This window comes from Triticum dicoccoides, chromosome 4B (assembly GCF_002162155.2).
Source record: "Triticum dicoccoides isolate Atlit2015 ecotype Zavitan chromosome 4B, WEW_v2.0, whole genome shotgun sequence".
Taxonomy (NCBI): Eukaryota; Viridiplantae; Streptophyta; class Magnoliopsida; order Poales; family Poaceae; genus Triticum; species Triticum dicoccoides.
In genome coordinates, this window is record NC_041387.1 from 645156014 (window position 1) to 645176498 (window position 20485).

A 20485-nucleotide genomic window follows, 5' to 3' on the forward strand; every position below is an offset into this window, starting at 1 on the left:
AGTTCCTCTGCTCCGGCTGCTGTCCAGTACGTGTTCTTGTTTTTCTTGTTAGAGGTCCTGCCATAGTTCCTTCTTCTAGTGTTTACCCTACACTTGTTAGGATCTACCTCATATATGCATCTTGATCTACTGTTTGCTCAAGAGATGATCGTTTCTAGCTCATGTATGCAGATGTTATTTACCTTCACTTTGTCAAATCGCATGACTTGTTTTATCACTGCTATACTAGTCATGCTTTATCTAGTATTTCTGTTAATAAAATCATTCGGTAAATTGCTCATATTTCCAACAATCCAAAAACCTTATTATAGGCAATTTACCCCGAGTGGTTTTGCTGCTTCCATGAGACCTCCTATGTTTGAGGGTATCCACTATAAGAGGCGGCGCGTGAGAGCAATCTTATGGTTTCAGAACATGAGCTGCTATGACGCCACTCTTGGCAAACCTGAAGGAGAGCAAGATGACCAACAGGCACAAGCTTTTCAGAAAATGGATACCTTGTTTAAGGTTGCTCTCTTGAGTGTTCTTGGTGAGAACATAGTTGATGCTTATGCGTCAATTGATAATGGAAAAGATATGTGGGATGCACTCGAGGCCAAGTTTGGGGTCTCGGATGTTGGCACTGAGCTGTACATCATGGAGCAATTCTATGATTACAAGATGACTGAATAGCGCTCCGTGGTTGAGCAAGCTCATGAGATACAGTCATTTGCTAGAGAACTTGAGCACTTCAATTGTATCCTACCGGACAAGTTTATTGCCCGAGGTATCATCATTAAGCTTCGTCCCACGTGGAGGAACTTTGCTACCTTACTGAAGAATAAGAGGCAGGAGTTTTCCGTTCCGGATCTCATTGGTACTCTTGATGTGGAAGAAAAGGCAAGAGCAATGGACAACCGTGCTCGAGGTATTGAGGGAGGTTCTAATGCCAATCTGGTACAGAAGAAGAACTTCCAGCCCCACAAGTTCAAGAACAAGGGCAAGTTTGATGGTAAAGCAAAGTTTGATGGGAAGAACAAGGCTGTGCAGCACATGAACTTCAAGAAGAAGAATGACAAGAAGAAAGGTGTTTGTCATGTGTGTGGGGATCCTGATCATTGGGCTCCAAGTTGCCCTAATCGCTATGACAAGCGTCATCCTGGGAAAGGCGGCAAGACCGCTAATGTTGTCATTGGAGACACTGACATGAAGGATGCTCGGTATGGTATATTTCCCACTATTCTTTCAGTATGTCATTCTCCTAATTGGTTGATTGACACGGGTGCTAATGTGCATGTATGTGGTGATATTTCCATGTTTTCGTCTTATCAGACTGCAGGGACTTCCACCGTGCTGATGGGCAACGGTTCAAGTGCTTCTGTTCGTGGTGTTGGCATGGACAATCTGAAGTTTACTTCGGGGAAGATCGTGCGGCTGAAGAACGTGCATTATGTCCCCTCCGTCAATAAAAATCTTGTTAGCGGATCTCTTCTGTGTAGAGATGGCTACAAGCTTGTCTTTGAGTCGAATAAATTTGTAATTTCCAAGTATGGAACCTTTGTTGGTAAAGGCTATGAGTCAGGAGGCCTGTTTCGTTTATCCTTATCAGACGTTTGCAATAAAGCTGTTAATCATATTTGCAACAATAGTGAATCAAATGTGTGGCATTCACGTCTCTGTCATGTTAACTTTGGTTGCATGTCGCGACTAGCGAAGTTGAACTTATTCCCTAGTTTACTGTCATGTGTATCTTCTGAAATGTAAGGATGAGGCTTTGAACTATTTCAAGATCTATAAAGCTGAAGCGGAAAACCAACTTGATTGAAAGATCAAGAGGCTTAGGTCCGATTGTGGTGGAGAGTATTTCTCAAATGAATTTGATTCCTTTTGTGCGGAACATGGTATAATCCATGAGAGGACGCCTCCCTATTCACCTCAGTCAAATGGGGTGGCCGAAAGAAAGAACCATACTCTAACTGATTTGGTTAACGCCATGTTAGACACATCGGGTCTCTCCAAGGCATGGTGGGGGAAGGCGATATTGACTGCATGTCATGTCCTAAACCGAGTTCCCACAAAGAACAAAGAGATAACTCCTTTTGAGGAATGGGAGAATAAAAGGTTAAAGCTCTCTTATCTACGAACCTGGGGTTGTTTGGCGAAAGTCAATGTGCCAATTCCAAAGAAGCGGAAGCTGGGACCAAAAACTATGGATTGTGTTCTCCTGGGATATGCTTTTCATAGCATTGGTTATAGATTCTTGGTTGTAAAATCTGAGGTACCTGACATGCATGTCGGTACGATCATGGAGTCGAATGATGCGACTTTCTTTGAAGATATCTTTCCCATGAAGGATATGCCTACCTCATCTAATCAGGAGATGCCTAGTTCATCGAATCAGGAACCAGTTACAATTACTGAACCTGCCATTTCAATGGAACACTTTGAAAGTCCTGTGGAGGAGAAGAACGAAGTTCCTACTAGGAGCAAGAGACAGAGGACTGCAAAGTCCTTTGGTGATGATTTTCTTGTGTATCTCATAGATGACACTCCCAGTTCTATTTCAGAGGCCTATGCATCTGAAGATGCTGACTACTGGAAGGAAGCAGTTCGTAGCGAGATGGATTCCATCTTGGCAAACGAAACTTGGGAGATAACTGATCGTCCTTATGGGTGCAAACCTATAGGATGCAAATGGGTATTCAAGAAGAAGCTTAGGCCTGATGGTACTATTGAAAAGTACAAGGCTCGGCTCATGGCTAAGGGTTATACCCAAAAGGAAGGTGAAGACTTCTTTGATACTTACTCACCTGTGGCTCGACTGATCACTATTCGAGTTCTACTTTCACTAGCTGCCTCACATGGTCTTCTCGTTCATCAAATGGATGTTAAGACTGCTTACCTAAATGGAGAGTTGGACGAGGAAATTTATATGGAACAACCAGATGGGTTTGTAATAGATGGTCAGGAAGGGAAAGTGTGCAAGTTGCTGAAGTCTTTGTATGGACTCAAGCAAGCACCCAAACGGTGGCATGAGAAGTTCGAAAGAACTTTAACAGCTGCAGGCTTTGTTGTGAACGAAGCTGACAAATGTGTGTACTATCGCCATGGTGGGGGCGAAGGAGTTATGCTTTGCTTGTATGTTGATGACATACTGATTTTCAGAACAAATCTGAATGTTATTAAGGAGGTCAAGGATTTCCTATCTCGCTATTTTGAGATGAAGGATTTAGGAGTGGCTGATGTCATTATGAACACCAAGTTGTTGAGAGACAATGATGGTGGGATTACATTGCTTCAATCTCACTATGTGGAAAAGATCTTGAGTCGCTTTGGCTATAGTGACTGCAAGACCTCTCCAACACCATATGATGCTAGTGTGTTGCTTCGAAAGAATCAACGAATTGCTAGAGACCAATTGAAATATTCACAGATTATTGGCTCGCTTATGTACTTAGCCAATGCTACAAGACCTGACATCTCTTTTGCTGTTAGCAAACTGAGCCGGTTTGTCTCAAAACCAGGAGATGTGCATTGGAAAGCTCTAGAGAGAGTTTTGTGTTATTTGAAAGGCACTGCAAATTATGGAATTCACTACACTGGGCATCCAAAGGTGCTTGAAGGGTATAGTGACTCAAACTGGATCTCAGATGCTGATGAGATAAAGGCCACGAGCGGTTATGTATTCACTCATGGAGGTGGCGCTGTTTCTTGGAAGTCTTGCAAGTAGACCATCTTAACGAGGTCAACAATGGAAGCAGAACTCACAGCACTAGATACAACTACGGTCGAAGCAAATTGGCTTCATCGGCTCTTGAATGACTTGCCGGTTGTTGAGAAACCTGTACCGGGTATCCTTATGAACTGCGACAATCAAACTGTGACCACGAAAGTGAACATCTCAAAGATAACATGAAGTCATCAAGACACGTTCAGAGAAGGTTAAAGTCTGTCAGGAAAATGAGAAACTCAGGAGTTATTGCATTGGATTATATCCAAACGTCTAAAAATCTGGCAGATCCTTTCACTAAGGGTCTATCACGTAATGTGATAGATAATGCATCGAGGGAGATGGGTATGAGACCCTCAATATGAGTTGTTCACAGTGGTAACCTATTCTTTGTGATCGGAGATCTCGTGAATTAGATGTGTAAGACAAGCTGTTGGTCAACTGGGAGGAGAGTACCCTTACTATTAAAAATACCACTCCATGAAGATGCAATACTCTCCTAATCTGCATGGCAGGTTGATGTATATCTTAATGTGTTCTAAGTGGCTCTTTGAAGCAGAGATGTTGTCCTGCAGAACATCTTTTGAAGAACGCACCTATATGAGTCTGATTGTTAAACGTCGCAATCTATGAGAGTAGGGTTCTCTCTAGTAAACTCATGGAAGGTCTCGGAGTATGACGCATAAGCTCCACCCGCGGGGAAGACCCACGGTAGCCATGTACCGGTCAAGGCTTTGTGTGAAGCTAGATTCACAGAAAACTTGCAGTTCAAGGCCCAGTCCACTGTTCAAGTTGCTTACTAGTGTAGCATAGAGTTCTAGGTGGAAGTTCAACTTAACAGTCTCCACTTCAGTACCGGTATATAAAACAGTGTTTTGAAACCAAAGGCAAATTTTGTGTGCCTCTGGGATCTGGTGGGGGATTGCTGGAATTCAGTCTATTTTGGGACAACCCAATAACTATTTCAGAAATTCCTAAATAAATCCTAGAGGCACACTTAGCCCATTTGTGCAAGGCAAGGGATACTACTAAAGTTTAGTCCCACATTGCTAGTTTAGTGGGAGTTGGACCTCCTTATAAGGGAGGTTCTTTCCCCACTTGTATGAGCATGAGAACAAGAGGGACATCCACGCGCGCTCCTCCTCCACCGCCCGCCTCGCCACGCCACGCCTCGTCATGACGCGTCGCGGGTTGCGGGTTGCGGGAATGAGCCGAGCCGATGTCTAAATTTTTGCCACGCACTATGGGTATACGAAAGGTCACTCGGGAGCTGGAAAGTTTTTGCTGTAGTGGATATTGAATACGAAAGCTGCACCCTTCGGCTGCTGGCTGTTCGTTTCGTCTCCCGCGTTCCCTTCAGCTCCCGGCGTGGCCGCTCGCCTCCTTCTCTTGCGCCTATAAAAGGGAGGTCGCTCCTCCCAAAGAGACGCACCAGAACTTCTCCTTCCTCTCGCCACTGGTTCCAATCTCTGAGTTGTTGCTGTCTTCCTCATCCCGGCTTGCGGCGTGCACCGCGAGTCGGGATAGTAGGTCTCCGAAACCGCACCTCTTTGAGTCCTGTACGGGAAAAGGGTGATAAGGTTTTTGGGGGGCGCTCTGCGCGACTACTGACTTCTTCGTCATGGACGCCCCGGACTCCGACGACTACTTCCCCGACGACGACTACTTCCCCGACATCGACAACCTCCTCGACGACATGGAGGACACCGACACCAAGTCCAGTGCCTCTGCTCCGGCTGTTGTCCAGTACGTGTTCTTGTTTTTCCTGTTAGAGGTTCTGCCATAGTTCCTTCTTCTAGTGTTTACCCTACACTTGTTAGGATCTACCTCATATATGCATCTTGATCTACTGTCTGCTCGAGAGATGATCGTTTCTAGCTCATGTATGCAGATGTTATTTACCTTCACTTTGTCAAATCGCATGACTTGTTTTATCACTGCTATACTAGTCATGCTTTATCTACTATTTCTGTTAATAAAATCTTTCAGTAAATTGCTCATATTTCCAACAAAAATATCAAATCATGCATATAAGAATTCAGAGAAAAACCAAATAGTATTCATAGATAATCAAGTTCATAAATCCACAATTCATGGGATCTCGGCAAACATACCGCAAAAGAATATTACATCGAATAGATCTCCAAGAACATCAATGAGAACTTGGTATTGAGAATCAAAGAGAGAGAAGAAGCCATCTAGCTAATAACTATGGGCCCGAAGGTCTGTGGTAAACTACTCATGATTCATCGGAGAGGCGATGGTGTTGATGTAAAAGCCCTCCGTGATCGATTCCCCCTCCGGCAGATCGCTGGAAAAGGCCCCAAGATGGTATCTCACGGGCACAGAAGGTTGCGGCGGTGGAAAAGTGATTTCGTGGCTCCCCCTGATGTTTCTAGGGTATAAGAGTATATATAGGTGAAAGTGAAGGATTGGCATGAGAGGAGACGTACCAATTTCAAAAGTGAAGGATTAATATATCCTATTAGCAATTATACCTGAATCTGTGGGCTATGGCTTTGAAACTGAACCATGCCTGTTGGCTGCTGCCCGCTATTGGCACTGAACAAAAGTGTTCGTTTTCCTAAAAAAAATGTTCGTGTCAATCAATCCTTCTCAGATATTGTTTGCCTCAATATTGGGTCTTCTTATATACTCCCTCTATTTTTTTTTAGTCTGTATATAAGATTTGGTCAAAGTCAAACTTTGTTAACTTTGGCTAATTTTATTAAAAAAAATTAAGATTCACAGTATGAAATCAATATTGTTAGATGCATCATTGAATTAACTTTCATACCATATAACTTTAGTGTTGTAGATGTTGATTTTTTTAATAAAGTTGGTCAAATTTTATAAAGTTTGACTTTAATCAAATCTTATATGCAGACTAAAAAACGGAGGGAGTATTATTTACCCCCAATATCGGGGTCTGCTTTTTTCTTTGAGTCCTGGCCCACCTTCGACCAACCAACCACCATTCCCACCTCCCCTGCTCTACTTCCCAAAAAAAAACTCCCCTGCGGCGACGGCGACGGCGAGGAGACGGCGAACGGCGGGCAAGGACCAAGGCGCGTCGACTTCAAGCTGCTCTGCTCCCCGTCCGGCATGGTAGCCCGGTCTCTCCTCCGTCCGTGCCACCCACAAGGTCAGCTCTCCTCTGTTCTGCCCGCGCCCTGCAGGTGCTTGCGTTTATTCCCACCAGGTTCCTTCCAACGCGACCTAGCTAGCTCCATTACCATGGTCACCAGCCAATCACTCACTCAATTTCCGAGCGCGTGCATGCGAGAGAGGCCGCCCTGTCACGTCACGCACGGCTGTTTGCTTCAGTGGAATCGCAGCTGTCTCCGCGCCCTATTGTTTGCCTTGCCTCGGTGCGTACCCAGAAACTAAGTAATGGCCGCCATACATCAAGAGACGAGCTTGAGCTTGAAGCGAATAAAGCTGGCCTTTGTGCCAATTCAAGTGCAATATGATCAACTCGTGTCTAGGCGCTAGCCCCCAGTGCCCGTCTTTTTAACATTCGCTTACCAAGCTCGTTCACATGGCATGTCCTTGTGCCGGCCAGAGTGTTGTAGCTAGCCTAGCCTTGTTCTTACTCTTGGATTTGCTTCGCGGGATGGGATGCGATTGTTTGGTCGATCTCATCCGGTGGGAGCAGTGGACATACACTTCACTTGTTGGCTAAAGCACATCATTGGTCCGTACGACCTCAGCTTGATCACTCCTTCCGGGCACCACAACTGAGGCTCCTTCAGTTCACTAGCAGTATGTTATTAACTTACTACTTTTTTTTTTAGAACGAAGGCTCGCGAGGAGCCCGGCTTTGAATTAACAAAGCCATCAACCGGCCACGAGGAGCCCGGCTTTGAATTAACAAAGCCATCAACCGGCCAGGAGTTACAGCAAACAACCAAATTACAGCGGTCAGAAGGATACAATGGGAACACTGGACTGAAACGCTAACTACAACCTCCACAAGCAGCTAAAGCAAAGGAAATTAAGATTACAGCTTGCAAAGGCCGAGCACTCCACACTAGGATCATATGAGGAAAAGCAGAGCAGCAAAGCAGGGCATATCCGACCTTCAAAGATGGCCATGCTCCAGGAACACCTAGAGAAGAAGGGGAACAACATCTTCCATCTCAATCACCGAAGAGGGACCCTACCCCCTCGCCATGGCTCGTAGGCGCCGCACCGTCGGGGTTTCGAGGAGCTCACCCTAGAGCTCGAAGAATGCCGCCCTCACATCGGAAGGTGGACATAGTGCGGCCACTTCAATTTGGGATATCCCTAGCCGGCCGCTCCGCCACGGTCCATGCCCAGCTAGGTGGAAATACGCTTCGTGGAATCGGACGATGAAGAGGAGGCAGCTCCGTCCCTCACCTACAGCGCCTCCCGACCGCATCCTGCCTCCCTAACGGCGCCTCAAGCAAGGTCACGGCGCGCAAGGCGCCGCCGCCGCCAAATCCGAGAGGATATAAGGTTTTCACCCGGGCAGGGTGGGTCGGGGTGGAAGCAGGGGACCTCGGCTGCGCCCCCATGGAGGAAAGCAGCGCCCTTGGGCATTGCCGCCGCCGGACCGGCCGGACCGGCCAAGGTTTCCCCCGGTCCCCTAGCTGGCCACCAACTCGCACCAACGCCAGGGCCAGAGAGCAAATCACAAGCCACCGCCGACGGCGAGAGAGAGGTAGGCGGGAAGGGATTTCGAACCTCCAGATCTGACGAAGAAACTTCGCGCCGCGGCCGGATTCCACCAACCACCCGCCGCCCGCGCGGCCAGGCACACTGGCCAGCACCCCTGGGAACGCCGCCCACCGCCCGACGACGCCGCCTCTCCGGTTGGGGCCGCCGCCCCAGGAACCGCAGGCCTCCGAGAGGGGATGGAGCGCCGAGATCCTCGCCGCCACCTTCACCGGCGCCTGCGCAGGCTTCCCGGCGGCCGTCTCCGGTAGCGGCGAGGGGAAGAAGGGAGTGGCGGGGGGTGGCGGCGGCCGCGGAACCCTAGTCGCCCCCGAGTCGCCCAGGGGGGCGACGCGAGGGCCGGGGTGGGGGGGAGAAATTTTCTTTTCCGTACACATTAACTTACTACTATAGACCTCGATACTGAAGGAGGCCATTTGCTTGCAAGCCCAGCAGCCAAAGCAAATGTAATCATCCCCAGCCTCTCTTGATCCTTCCTCTTTGTATCAACTCCAGGCGTATCTGCACAGGTTGTCCAGTGTTGTTAGCACTCTCAAACTTGATCTCTAACGCTGCCCTCTCATAAATATATATTACATGGTAGTAGAACAACTGTCGATCAGAGCCTTGGCCTCACGAATCGAAATACTCGTTGTATTTTTGTTCAAGAAGACCCGGAACCCTCTCCCTGATATTTACAGAGTATCTACTGGGACGACAGGAGTAGTTTCTAGTATTGATTAGTACTAGTTTATCTGTAGCTGATGACGGCATCTTGCCCTTGTTCTTTAATCAGTTTGGCAAGTGCAGCTAATAGCCTGATTATTACTACTCTCTGTCTCTGCTTTGTGCAGCTGCCTAGTGTTTTCGCCCCACACTTGTCCTTTCCAGGCAAGCAGGTGTAGCACGATTAGCTTTGTTTAATCGCTGATTAATTAACTGGTGCTGCAAAGTAGTATAATCTGATCAACTCGAGTCTAGGCGCTAGCTCTCAATGCCCGTCTTTTTAATATTTGCTTACCAAACTCATTCACATGGCATGTCTGTGTGTGCCGGCCAGCGCCTTGAAGACCGCAATCCCACCGATGACTCTCCCGCAGCCTAGCCTTGTCTTTACTCTTGGATTTGCGTTCAAAGGATGGGACGGGATTAGTTCGGGTGATGACTTGTAGCTGCTGACCACCAATAAGGAGAGACATTAGAGTAAAGTAAAGTAAGCAGCTCCCTCGTATCTCAGATCTCTCTCTCTCTCACTACTCCTTGGCTCAATAAAGCAGTTGCTGATCAACGCCTTGGCTTAACACATCAATAGTTCACATGACATTTTCATATTTTTTGAATCGTATGTCATAATGATTATAGCACTGGACACTTTATTCAAATACAAATTTGGTGACATGTTTTTTTGTGTGCCGGATAACCAACATTCTGTTGGTCAAACTGATTTTTGAATCGCAAAATACGCAGAAGCCAGCAGACTGGAAGGAGGGAGTTGGTTTTTTGTACTTGCTGATGACAGCCCCTTGTCTATCTTATTAAATCCGTGTGACAAGCGCAGCTACCCCAGTGATACTAGTTAATTAGTACTATATCAGATCTGTCTGGGTGCTAAACACTCACTAACTCACTCTCTCTTTCTCACAGTCGCTTGATCTCTCCGTCACTTGCTCTCTTCTGCCCGCCTCCTCCCGTCACCTCACCCTCTTCCCCATCGCCGTGGCGACGACAGCTCCCGGGTCTGGACCAGCCGCACCGCACTGCTGCCTCAGATCACAAGGTAGCAAGTCAGATCTCTCTCTCTCTCTCTCTCTCTCTCTCTCTCTCTCTCTCTCTCATATGTAAAGGTGTTCCTGCAGGCCTGACCGGCAGATCCTTTTGCAGCTAGCTAAGCCTCCCCAGCAGTCAGCATTCATCACCTGCAGACCAGTACCTCGTGCAAGCGCGTTGCAGCTAGCCTATACAATCAGTACTAATATCTTTTCCAACAAAAAAAATTGTGTGCTATTTCGACGTTATAGCGTCGCTATAGCCTATCGGGAAAGACCACATTACGTTTTAGCAAATTTGCGCGCTACAGCACTATTCATGTTATAGCGCACTATTTTGACGCTAAACAAAATAACTTGTAGCGTTTTAGCGTGTATCACCCAGCAGCCTATCAAGCATCACCGCATCAGCCCAACTCACTCTCACACACACACTCTCTCAGATGCAACTCATACAACAGTCTATACAACAACTCATACAGCCTAACCAGCCAACTCGTCACCAGTTTCCCACCAGCTCGTGACCGAAGGTGACGGCGGCGTTCGTGACTCGTGAGTGAAGGCGGCGGCGGCATTCGTGACTCGTGAGCAAAGGCGGCGACGGCGGTTCGTGAGTTGCAACAGCTTCTCTTCATCCTGTCTCCAAGTAGCAGCGTCGACCACGCCTCCAACTCCAGCAAGTCAATGCAATTTCTTATTAGGAGTGTTCCCTTTAGTTGCAAATTAGGAGTATCCATGTTTAGTTAGGAGTATTCCCTTTCCTTGCAAATTATTGAAGCCTTCCATTATGTGATATATATATTTGAATTTGTTTTTTGCAAAACGCTATTTTTTAAATATAGCACGCTATTAGCACACTATAACCTGTATAGCATCTAGAGAAGGGCGACGTTATATCTTATAGCGCGCTATTTTTTCATTGATCTTTTCCAGGATTTCTTACTTTTTATTAGTGACGGCAAATCAATGCCTGCATATATGACATATGTACCAATGATTGGATTTCCTTTGGTTTCTGGATCGATGCAGGTCGTACATCCCTGCATCAGATGGGGATGTACGCAGCACTCCGTGTGGCGCAATGGGTGGTGGGCAAGGCGCTAGCCCCCGTTGCCGAGGGTGTGCTGGGGGCTTGGGCAGACACCAAGAACTTTGGTCCCAACGTCGAGGCCCTCAGCACGGAACTGCTGCTCGTGAAGGCCATGCTTGAGCAGGCTGCCCACAAGGAGCTCGGAGGCCCGGCAATGGAGATGCTGCTGCAGAAGCTGCGGGACTCGGCTCAGAATGCCGAAGATTTGCTGGATGAGCTGGACTATTTCCGCATCCACGACAAGCTCCATGGAACGTATGAGGCTGCCGACAAGCACGGCAAGGGTTGCGTCCGCAACCTTGCCTTCAATGCTCGCCACACCGCCGAAACTGTTGGCAAACTGGTTAACTGTTGCGCTTGGCAGCGTGCTAAGCGCCGGCAGAGGTCACACAACAATTCCTCCTCAGCGCCAAGCGCCAATCATGAGGCCAGCGGATGCATGCCCAAGCTCGGTAAACTCCTCCCTTGCTCATCTTCCCCACATCTACATGTTGGTGATGGCGATGGTGGCAATGAGCAAGAAACACCAAAGCTTGAGTTTAATAGGATTGGTTTCTCTCAAAGGATGAATAACATTGTAGAGAAACTGCAGCTTATGCGCAATGAGGTTAGCAAGATTCTGATACATTGTGGCCCTAGAACTGTCCCAGACACTGCCCAAATTCGTCCTATCACCAAAGGTCGGATTGATGAGCCAAAACTGTATGGGAGGGACCGTGTCATGAATAGCATCATACATGATATCACCAAGGGTCAATATTGTGACAAGGGTCTAACTGTGCTGCCGGTTGTGGGTCCGGGGGGAATGGGGAAGACAACTCTGATACAACACATATATCGCAACCAACAAGTGCAGAATCATTTTCCAGTCATGATTTGGATATGTGTCTCCCTTGATTTCAATCTCGATAAGGTGCTAGAACAGATTAAAACATGTACACATCGAGTTGAAGCGGAAAAAGAGGGTATTATAACAGAAAATGTGATTGAACAAAGATTAAAATATAAAAGGTTCTTACTTGTATTGGATGATATATGGCGGATTAGTAATGGGGATGATTGGGAAAAACTATTGTCGACACTCAATCAATCACAAGAAAAGGGTTCCATGATTCTCGTCACAACTCGGTTTCAAGCAATAGCACAGAAGGTTAAAACAATTGGCCACTCAATAAAGTTGAACGGTTTAGAATCTGAAGAGTTTAGGAAGTTGTTCCTTGCATTTGTATTTGGTGATGAGCAATGTCCAAGGGATAAACATTTTTTGCTTGAGACTGGAGATAAGATAATGGAAAAACTAAAGGGCTCCCCTCTTGCGGCAAAAACAGTTGGTAGATTACTGAGTAAAGACCTTCGTTTGCTTCATTGGAGAAGGGTCCTAAAAAGTAAAGGATGGGAGAAGCAGACTGATGACAATGAAATTATGCCTGCCTTGAAGCTTAGCTATGACTTCCTTCCTTTCCATCTGCAACAATGTTTTGCATATTCTGCATTGTTTCCTGAAGATTGCAATTTCAGAAGCCACGATCTCATCAATCTGTGGATCGGACTAGATATTTTGATACCTAGTGGTCAAAACCAAACATGTGAAGATATAGGTTTGAGCAATTTAAATGAGTTAGTCATTCATGGTTTTTTCAGAGAAGAGGAAACTGATGGTGTTTTGTTATATGTCATGCATGACTTACTGCATGATTTGGCATTGAAAGTTGGATCGAATGATTGTCTTAGTTTACGTCTCTCTGATGTTGGATCAGCAGAAATTCAGCCATCCATCCGTCACTTGTCTATAAGCACAGATGACTTAGGTGAATATGATGCAGTATCTGGTGAAAAATTTAAGAGTGAATTGGAAGAACTGAAGACAAGATTGAAGGTTGAACATTTGCAAAGTTTGATGTTACTAGGAGAAATGGATGAAAATTTCGCCAAGATATTTGGTGATTTTTTGTGTGAAGCAAATGCTATTCGTGTTCTTTATTTGCCCAGCATGATGTGTCCCGTGGACTCCATGTTACATGACTATTCAAGACTTGTCCACCTACGATACCTATATCTAGGGACAGAAGACAACAAGATGCATTTACCACAGAACATCTCTAAATTTTATCATTTAAGGATTCTAGATCTTGAGTCGTGGGATGGCAGTTGTGATTTGCCTGAAGACATGAGCAACCTTGGCAAATTGTGCCATTTTTATGCCCCAGGTGATGATGAGATTCATTCTGATATTTGTAATGTGGGAAAACTTAAACTCTTAGAAGAGTTAAAAGTATTTCGAGTCAGTAAAAAAAGCCAAGGATTTGAATCAAAGCAACTAGAGCATTTGACCAAGCTAAGGGAGCTTGGCATATACAACCTTGAGAAGATACATACAGTAGAAGAAGCAGCTCAAGCAAAACTGTTGGAGAAAAAATACTTGAGGAGGTTAACATTGGACTGGGATAGTGAGCGGTCTAGTGTTGAGCCTGGTGTGGAAGCGGCGGTTCTTGAGAGCCTTCAACCACATGGAGATCTTCAAGTATTGTGCATTAGAGGGCACAGAGGCCCTTCTTGTCCAGCATGGCTGGGTGATCAGCTTGTTGTTGAAGCTCTGCAATCTCTTTGGCTTGATGGTGTTTCTTGGGAGGTTTTCCCTTCTTTAGGGAAGGCGTGGGATCTTCGTGAACTGAGGTTGGAGAATATTGCCGGACTAAAAGAGGTTATCATGGAGAAAAGTTTCTGCATGCTAATAAAGCTTGAACTCATTGGGCTAGGAAGTTATGAAAAATGGGTTTACCCAGCTGAACAAGATTCTTCTATAGGTGGAGACTTGTTGCCACCGGATGCTCATATATTCCCTCTTTTGCAAGTTCTGATCATTAGGAAGTGCCCAAAACTGTTGGGGTTGCCTTTCTCAAACCACATTGTTTTTCCAGATTGGTTCCCTAAGCTACAAGAGCTTGAAGTATGCGACTGTCCAGAATTTTCGTCAGTGATTCCCACGTCCTGGATTGAGAGTCTGCGTCGTGTCATGATTGAACGTGTCAAGCTACTGAAGAGGTTTGCGTACTCAAAATTATCTGATGGAGCAGAATTGAAAATCATTGGATGGGGTGATTTGCAAAGCTTAGATCAACTGTTAGTTTTTGATAAGGAAACATGTATGGAGAAGCTGACACTCGATAGCTGCCCACCTCTGGAGTTGAAGCACCTTCTGAAGTTAACCTCGCTGAAGAAATTAATTGTAGAAAATTCACTTAGTCTGGTTGAACCACTAGGAGGTCAGGGTGATGTGGAATGGCAGCTCCCTGTTGAGCATATCAAGGTCTATGGTTTAAATGGTAATAGTGGGAAGGAATTGACAGAGCTACTCCCTCACCTCCCAAGGCTCTCCATATTGAATATATGGAAGTGTAAAAACATAAAAAAGCTGGTAGTGGGGGTGGATGTGCAACAGACAACATCAGCAGCATCAGATGAAATAACAAGACCATCAGAGGAAGAGGATGATGGGGTGCTGCTCTTACCAGCTCAGATCTTTGACTCACTACGGGAATTAGATTTCTCTGGCTGCCCAGAGCTGGTCCTGGTGGACCCACCAACTCTTGTTCCCGGAGGAGGTCTCCAAGCCTTGCGATCCCTCCAGAGTTTATTAATAGTGTGGTCCCCAAAGTTTCTATCCGCCTTCTCGTTTTCCTGTCACATTTTTCCTTCCTCCCTGCAATACCTGGAGCTTACTGTGAAAGGCATGGGGACGCTGGAGCCCCTCGCAAACCTCTCCTCTCTTACCAAATTAAATTTGGAAGGTTGCGGACAGGATCTCAAGTGTCAGGGTTTGCGGTCTCTTCTTACCAACGGAGGCCAGCTCAACAAATTAATAGCCCGTGGCAGCCCTAGGTTCTTTGCTGGTTGGGATCCCAATCCCAGACGGACTTTGGAGGACGTTAAAGGAGGAGAAGAGCAACCGACGCAGCTTGTTTCATCCACACTGCAGGAGCTTTGTACAGATGACATAAGGGGACTCCTTGCTGCACCGATCTGCAGCTTCCTTTCTTCCTCCCTCACCAAGCTGGAACTTCGTGGGTATGGGTCTGAAGGGATGGAGCGCTTCAGCAAGGAGCAAGAGGACGCCCTTCAGCTCCTCTCCTCCCTCCAGAAACTTCAGTTTATGCATTTTGTCGATCTTCAGCAACTCCCTACAAGGCTGCGCAACCTTACCAGCCTCAAGATATTATCAATCTACCGCTGTCCAGCCATCTCGTCATTGCCCAACGACGGCCTCCCCAAATCACTGCAAGAGCTAGTTGTTGGATACATGTGCAGCGAGGAGCTAAGACAGCATTGCAGGGGGTTAGAGGGAACCATCCAAAAAGTCATAACATAGACTGATCCAAGGTAACACATCCCTCCATCCCATAATATAAGAGCGTTTTTGACACTACGCTAGTGTACAGAATGTTCTTATATTATGGGACGGAGGGAGTACTTTCTTGTGTTTTTCCACTTTGCCCTTTTCCTGCTTAATAACACTGCATTTGTTCCCATCCACTGTGCAGGAAAATGCCTTGGAGTTCCCTCGTACATTCTTCTAGCTTTGTAGAGCTCTGCTTTTTCCATTCATACACACTTGCCACATGCATGATGTGAGGGTCTTGTCTCTTGTGGCTGCCGTCTTCCTTCCTGTACATAAATCTGGTAAGTACATCTAAACTGGAACTTTACTCCTGCTGTACCATATCAATCCTATCAACTTCCACTTATACCCGCTGCAAAAAATATATCCACTTATGCTCCTGCTATATTAGATTTCCATTTTCTTCTACATGGCAGAAAGTATTTAAGATTTGCTTCTCAACGCCCCTTGTCTTTCCACAAGTCTGAGAAAACCAACCTGATTATCTGCAAGTCTCTCTTATCTTTGCTAGATGTAATTACCAACATAATCTGTGATCACCATTTGGTTTGGTTCTTTGTACAGGTGTTTGTTTGATCTTATAGGTTTCTTCATATTCCGACTTCCTATTTTGGGTGTTACAATCAAAATATCAGTATGGCATAAGTATGGAACAAATGAGACTTTTGCGTCAAGCTGCTGATATTAAGGTGGTCATTTCTTTCTTCATATTCTGCTATGTTGCTATCAGTACCAGGTGTTCCTGCATTCCTAATTTCTGTTTTCTTGTTTTTCAGGTGTTATAGCGTTTGTTTGGTAGGCTTTGTAGCCACTTATGTTTGCATTTTGTCCAAAACTCATGAAGACCGATGGTATACCTGTAAAGTTCAGTTTTAGGGATTAAAGGATCATCTTTGGCTTAGTTATGGAAAACAATGAGTTGTCAGTGTTTTGCTACTGATAAGGTTTGCAGTTTTGCCATCCAGTCTAAGTTACTGATACCAGGTATACTGATAAGGTTTGCAGTTTTTTTAGTTCAAGTCTACATTCTACTAATACCAAATATTCTTTCATTCATCATAATTGTTATTGTTTATTGTTTTAATGGTGTATAGGATCTTCACAGGAATAGTCTGCATACCATAGCAGTGCAACCCTGGAGCCAATTCAGATCATAGGGAGCAGTAGAGGTCTGAAGGTGTTGCATTGCAGGGTATGGGCAATTTTGAAATTTCAAAAAGGCATGATTGCAGCCTATTCATTAATTTTCGGTTTTGAGCTATGAGAAGATTACTTCTTATTTTTTAGCTATAACAGTTTTCAGTGTTCTATCTTTCTAGTCTTCTATATTAAATAGAATACAAGTAAAGCAATTTATTCTGATCAGTCAACAGTGAATCAGGATGTTGGTTAATGCCAGGGATTCACTTGCTGCTAAACTGTTAACAACTGAAACTTGCCTACCTAGTGATGGAACTGTAAGTGCCTCGCCCTGATTAATCTTTTACCTATATTCAGTCAGACATCATGTGCTGTTGGTAGCTACTCTCAGTTATGGTGTTGCTTCATGTTCTAGATCAATCACTCCAGGACAGAGAGAAAGAAGTACATAGCCGTGGTTCGCCCAATAGGCCTCCGTGTGGTACCTGCCCATAAGGAGGCTGACATGGGCGTAGGGTGCTTTTTGGTTCACTGTTGAGAGGACTGTCATGGAAGCTCAGGTAAAAATTGTGGTAACTTCACAACCTCTTTTAACAAGACATTAGAGAATGCGCTGGGGAGATTGCTTATCTCAATCACAACCTGTTATGGTGCTGCTAGAAGGAGGGCGCGAGAGGTCCGGCCGGGGGCCTTTTTTGCCCACGGCCGGGCAAGAGGGGAGGGATTTCCTTCTTAATTCTTGCTTTCTTAGATTGATACATCTCCTCTCTTTATATAGAGAGGTTTACTTGACTCCCAAGCAAGGCTTACTTGACCCCTATGCAAGCGACCCTTATCTCTAATTAACCCTAAGACTAATGGGCCCATTAGGCCCATTACGTACTCTAACACTACATCCCACCTAGACATGCAGCTTGTCCTCGAGCTGCAGCCTAACCAACTTATAACCATGACTCGACGCAACACAAACCTAACACCTAAAAACAAGCCTTTTACATCTCGGCTTGTTTTATTATTCTCAACCTGAAATAGACTGGGACGCTTTATTTTGGACCCTTAACAAAAAGTGGACACCATCCGCACGTCGGACGTGCACGTGTACAGCCACCTGGATCCCATGGACACCACCTGGACAAAAGGAGTGCATGTGTATGACCACCTGGAAGTGGTCGCAAGAGTGACCAGCAGAGGCGCCCTCGTGGCGGCCGGTGGCGGAATGCAGTGGTGCTACGCGGTGCGCTGCTGTCGGTGACACCATGCCTTCTCCCTGCCGGACGGCTGTTGGTTTGCACCGCACAGGGAAGAGTGGAGGGCTTGCGATGGAGAATGACGAGGGGTGCGCCCCCCCAACCGCCGATGTTGCAGACTTTGAGGTCGCTGCCTGGGAAAACAACATGCCCGCCGCCTGTGGGGGAAACCGCATGCCCAAGATCCCGACGCAGCGGATGAGATCGAGGTCCTTTGCGCACCGAAGGGCAATTTGGAGGAGCGGCAGCTACAGACCACGCATCTCCCGCACACGCCGACGCGCTAGGAGGCCGCGCGCAGCAGCCTGCAGCCTCACCGTCGCCGACACGTGGCGGGTAGCGATCCAAGACGGAAGCGGTGACGGCGACGGCGGGGACTGGACTTGGTGAAGCGGGACTCCTGCCGGTGCGGCCGATGCGGGGCCGGAGCTGACCGGCGGTGGCTGCTGCAGCTGCAGCGGCTGCTGCGGCGGAGCGCCGGGCGCGGCTGAGGCCGCCAAGAGCGGCGGCTGCCACTGCAGCCAGGGCTGGGCGGTGGTGGCGATGGATGGCAGCTGCAGCGGCTGCTGCAGTGGCCCGGCGAGCGCGGCGAAGGCCGCCTGGTGCGGCGGCTGCCACGGCGGCGCGGGGGCGGCAATGGGCCCTAGAGGCGCGGCGGGAGCCGGCGCCGGCCACTGCGGCCACTGCGCGGCGGCGGCGGGCGGCGGCGGCAGCTGCAGCTGGGGCTGCAGCGTCCCAGCGAACATCGCGGAGGCCCCTGGATGCGGCGAGTACCACGGCAGGGCCGGCGGCCCGGTGGCGGCGGTCGGTGGCAAGGGCGGCGGCGGCCCGTAGGGGCTGGCCAGGTACATCCAGATCCCCTGGACGGCTGTGACGAGGTCGTTGAGGACCCCGGTGATCTCCTCCGGGGTGTAGGCGGCGGCCGGTGGTGCGGTGGAGGGCGCCGGCATCTGGGCGGTGGCGGCGCCGGAGGATGCGACCAGCGGCGCGGTGTAGATGGCCAGCGGCACGGTGGTGACGGTCGGCAGCGGAAGCGACGGGGTGGGCGGCGGCGAAGACATGATCGGAACTGAGCTACCTGATACCAAATTGTTATGGTGCTGCTAGAAGGAGGGCGCGAGAGGTCCGGCCGGGGGCCTTTTTTGCCCACGGCCAGGCAAGAGGGAAGGGATTTCCTTCTTAATTCTTGCTTCCTTAGATTGATACATCTCCTCTCTTTATATAGAGAGGTTTACTTGACTCCCAAGCAAGGCTTACTTGACCCCTATGCAAGCGACCCTTATCTCTAATTAACCCTAAGACTAATGGGCCCATTAGGCCCATCACGTACTCTAACACAACCATGTAACTGACCTTTATATTTCTGTAGTATGGCTTGAACAGGGAGGAGGAAGCAGTTAATAGCCTGATTGTAGAGGCCATATGTGAATGTGACAGGGAAGTTGCCAAAGTTATTATGTCTTGGACTCCTGAATCAGGTATATATGTTTCTTGTGCTGTTCAAACTTCAAACTATACTTCTTCTTCAGTTCACATGATAATGATTCGCTCACAACTAACAAGGGACTATCTTTATTTAACCCAACAGGCCAAGACCGAAGCTGCCAAGAAGGATAGCTGATGAGTGTGTGGCGCATCGTGGGGATGGAAAGATCACGAGTGCAGAGACATGCTGTTGGACATGGACAATCCTACTGCGCGCGCTATACGGCGGTTAGTAGTTTGTTCATTCGGTATATGGCAAAGGCATTTTGACCCCGGCCGGCAGAACCGTGCACAAATACTTACACATCTCCTTTGCAGATGTAACATGGAATGGAGGGTGCCTGCCTGCCTGCCTGTTGGTGAAATAAATGGTCAGCTTCTTCTTCTCGACAGAGGAATGCTGCTCGCCCGGCTTGCTTGAAGACCTGGCCTTCATTTGTATTCCAGAGATGCTACTCTGCACGCCTGCTTACTGGAGCACGCACCATTGATCAGGAACCAGACTGCAGCATCTTCTGAAGAATTCGACGCTTGTTGTCATGCTATTAACTGAAGAAATCGACACCCAGCGGTTGGCGCCAAGAGAGGAGATGAGCACCATTTACTGTCGATCGCCTCTGGGAAGATGACCCAGGTGGTAGTGGTGTATGGAATGGGTGCAGAAGCAGAGCCATCCCATAATTTCGCCATCAGGCCTTCATCATGCACTTGTCGAACCTGTGAAATTTCTCTTTTGAAGTGTACATTCATTCATAAAAAAGCAAGGAGAAGATGATCTGTGGTCGGTAACCACATGCTATTAGACAATTCTGTGTATATTAGACAGTTGGCGCACCTTTCCATCTGCTTACAGTTACACTGAACGTGCTCTGTTCTGTTATTTACTCTGACTCTCAGGTGCTCAACATCACAACCAATGTGTGTTGTGAACGTGTACCATTGTTCACTGCTTCTCTGCTGCTCGTTCGTGCT

General features: G+C 47.3%; 1 protein-coding gene across 6 annotated transcripts; it reads left to right on the plus strand.

Annotated features, from left to right (window-relative positions):
- The first annotated feature begins 6708 nt into the window (after window positions 1-6708).
- LOC119291994 (disease resistance protein RGA2-like) lies at window positions 6709-20467 on the plus strand. 6 transcript variants are annotated; one of them, XM_037570810.1, is made up of 11 exons: window positions 6709-6854; window positions 11185-15622; window positions 15784-15922; window positions 16206-16330; window positions 16418-16625; window positions 16736-16833; window positions 17008-17098; window positions 17173-17341; window positions 19412-19506; window positions 19617-19741; window positions 19832-20467. In XM_037570810.1, the coding sequence occupies exons 1-2, from the start codon at window positions 6815-6817 to the stop codon at window positions 15609-15611; spliced, it is 4467 nt and encodes a 1488-aa protein (XP_037426707.1). In that variant the 5' UTR covers window positions 6709-6814; the 3' UTR covers window positions 15612-15622; window positions 15784-15922; window positions 16206-16330; window positions 16418-16625; window positions 16736-16833; window positions 17008-17098; window positions 17173-17341; window positions 19412-19506; window positions 19617-19741; window positions 19832-20467. The 6 variants fall into 6 exon arrangements, with proteins under 6 accessions (XP_037426707.1, XP_037426705.1, XP_037426704.1 ...); XM_037570808.1 differs by having other exon boundaries at window positions 17197-17341; XM_037570807.1 differs by having other exon boundaries at window positions 17015-17098; window positions 17197-17341; window positions 19398-19506.
- Window positions 20468-20485: the final 18 nt, after the last annotated feature.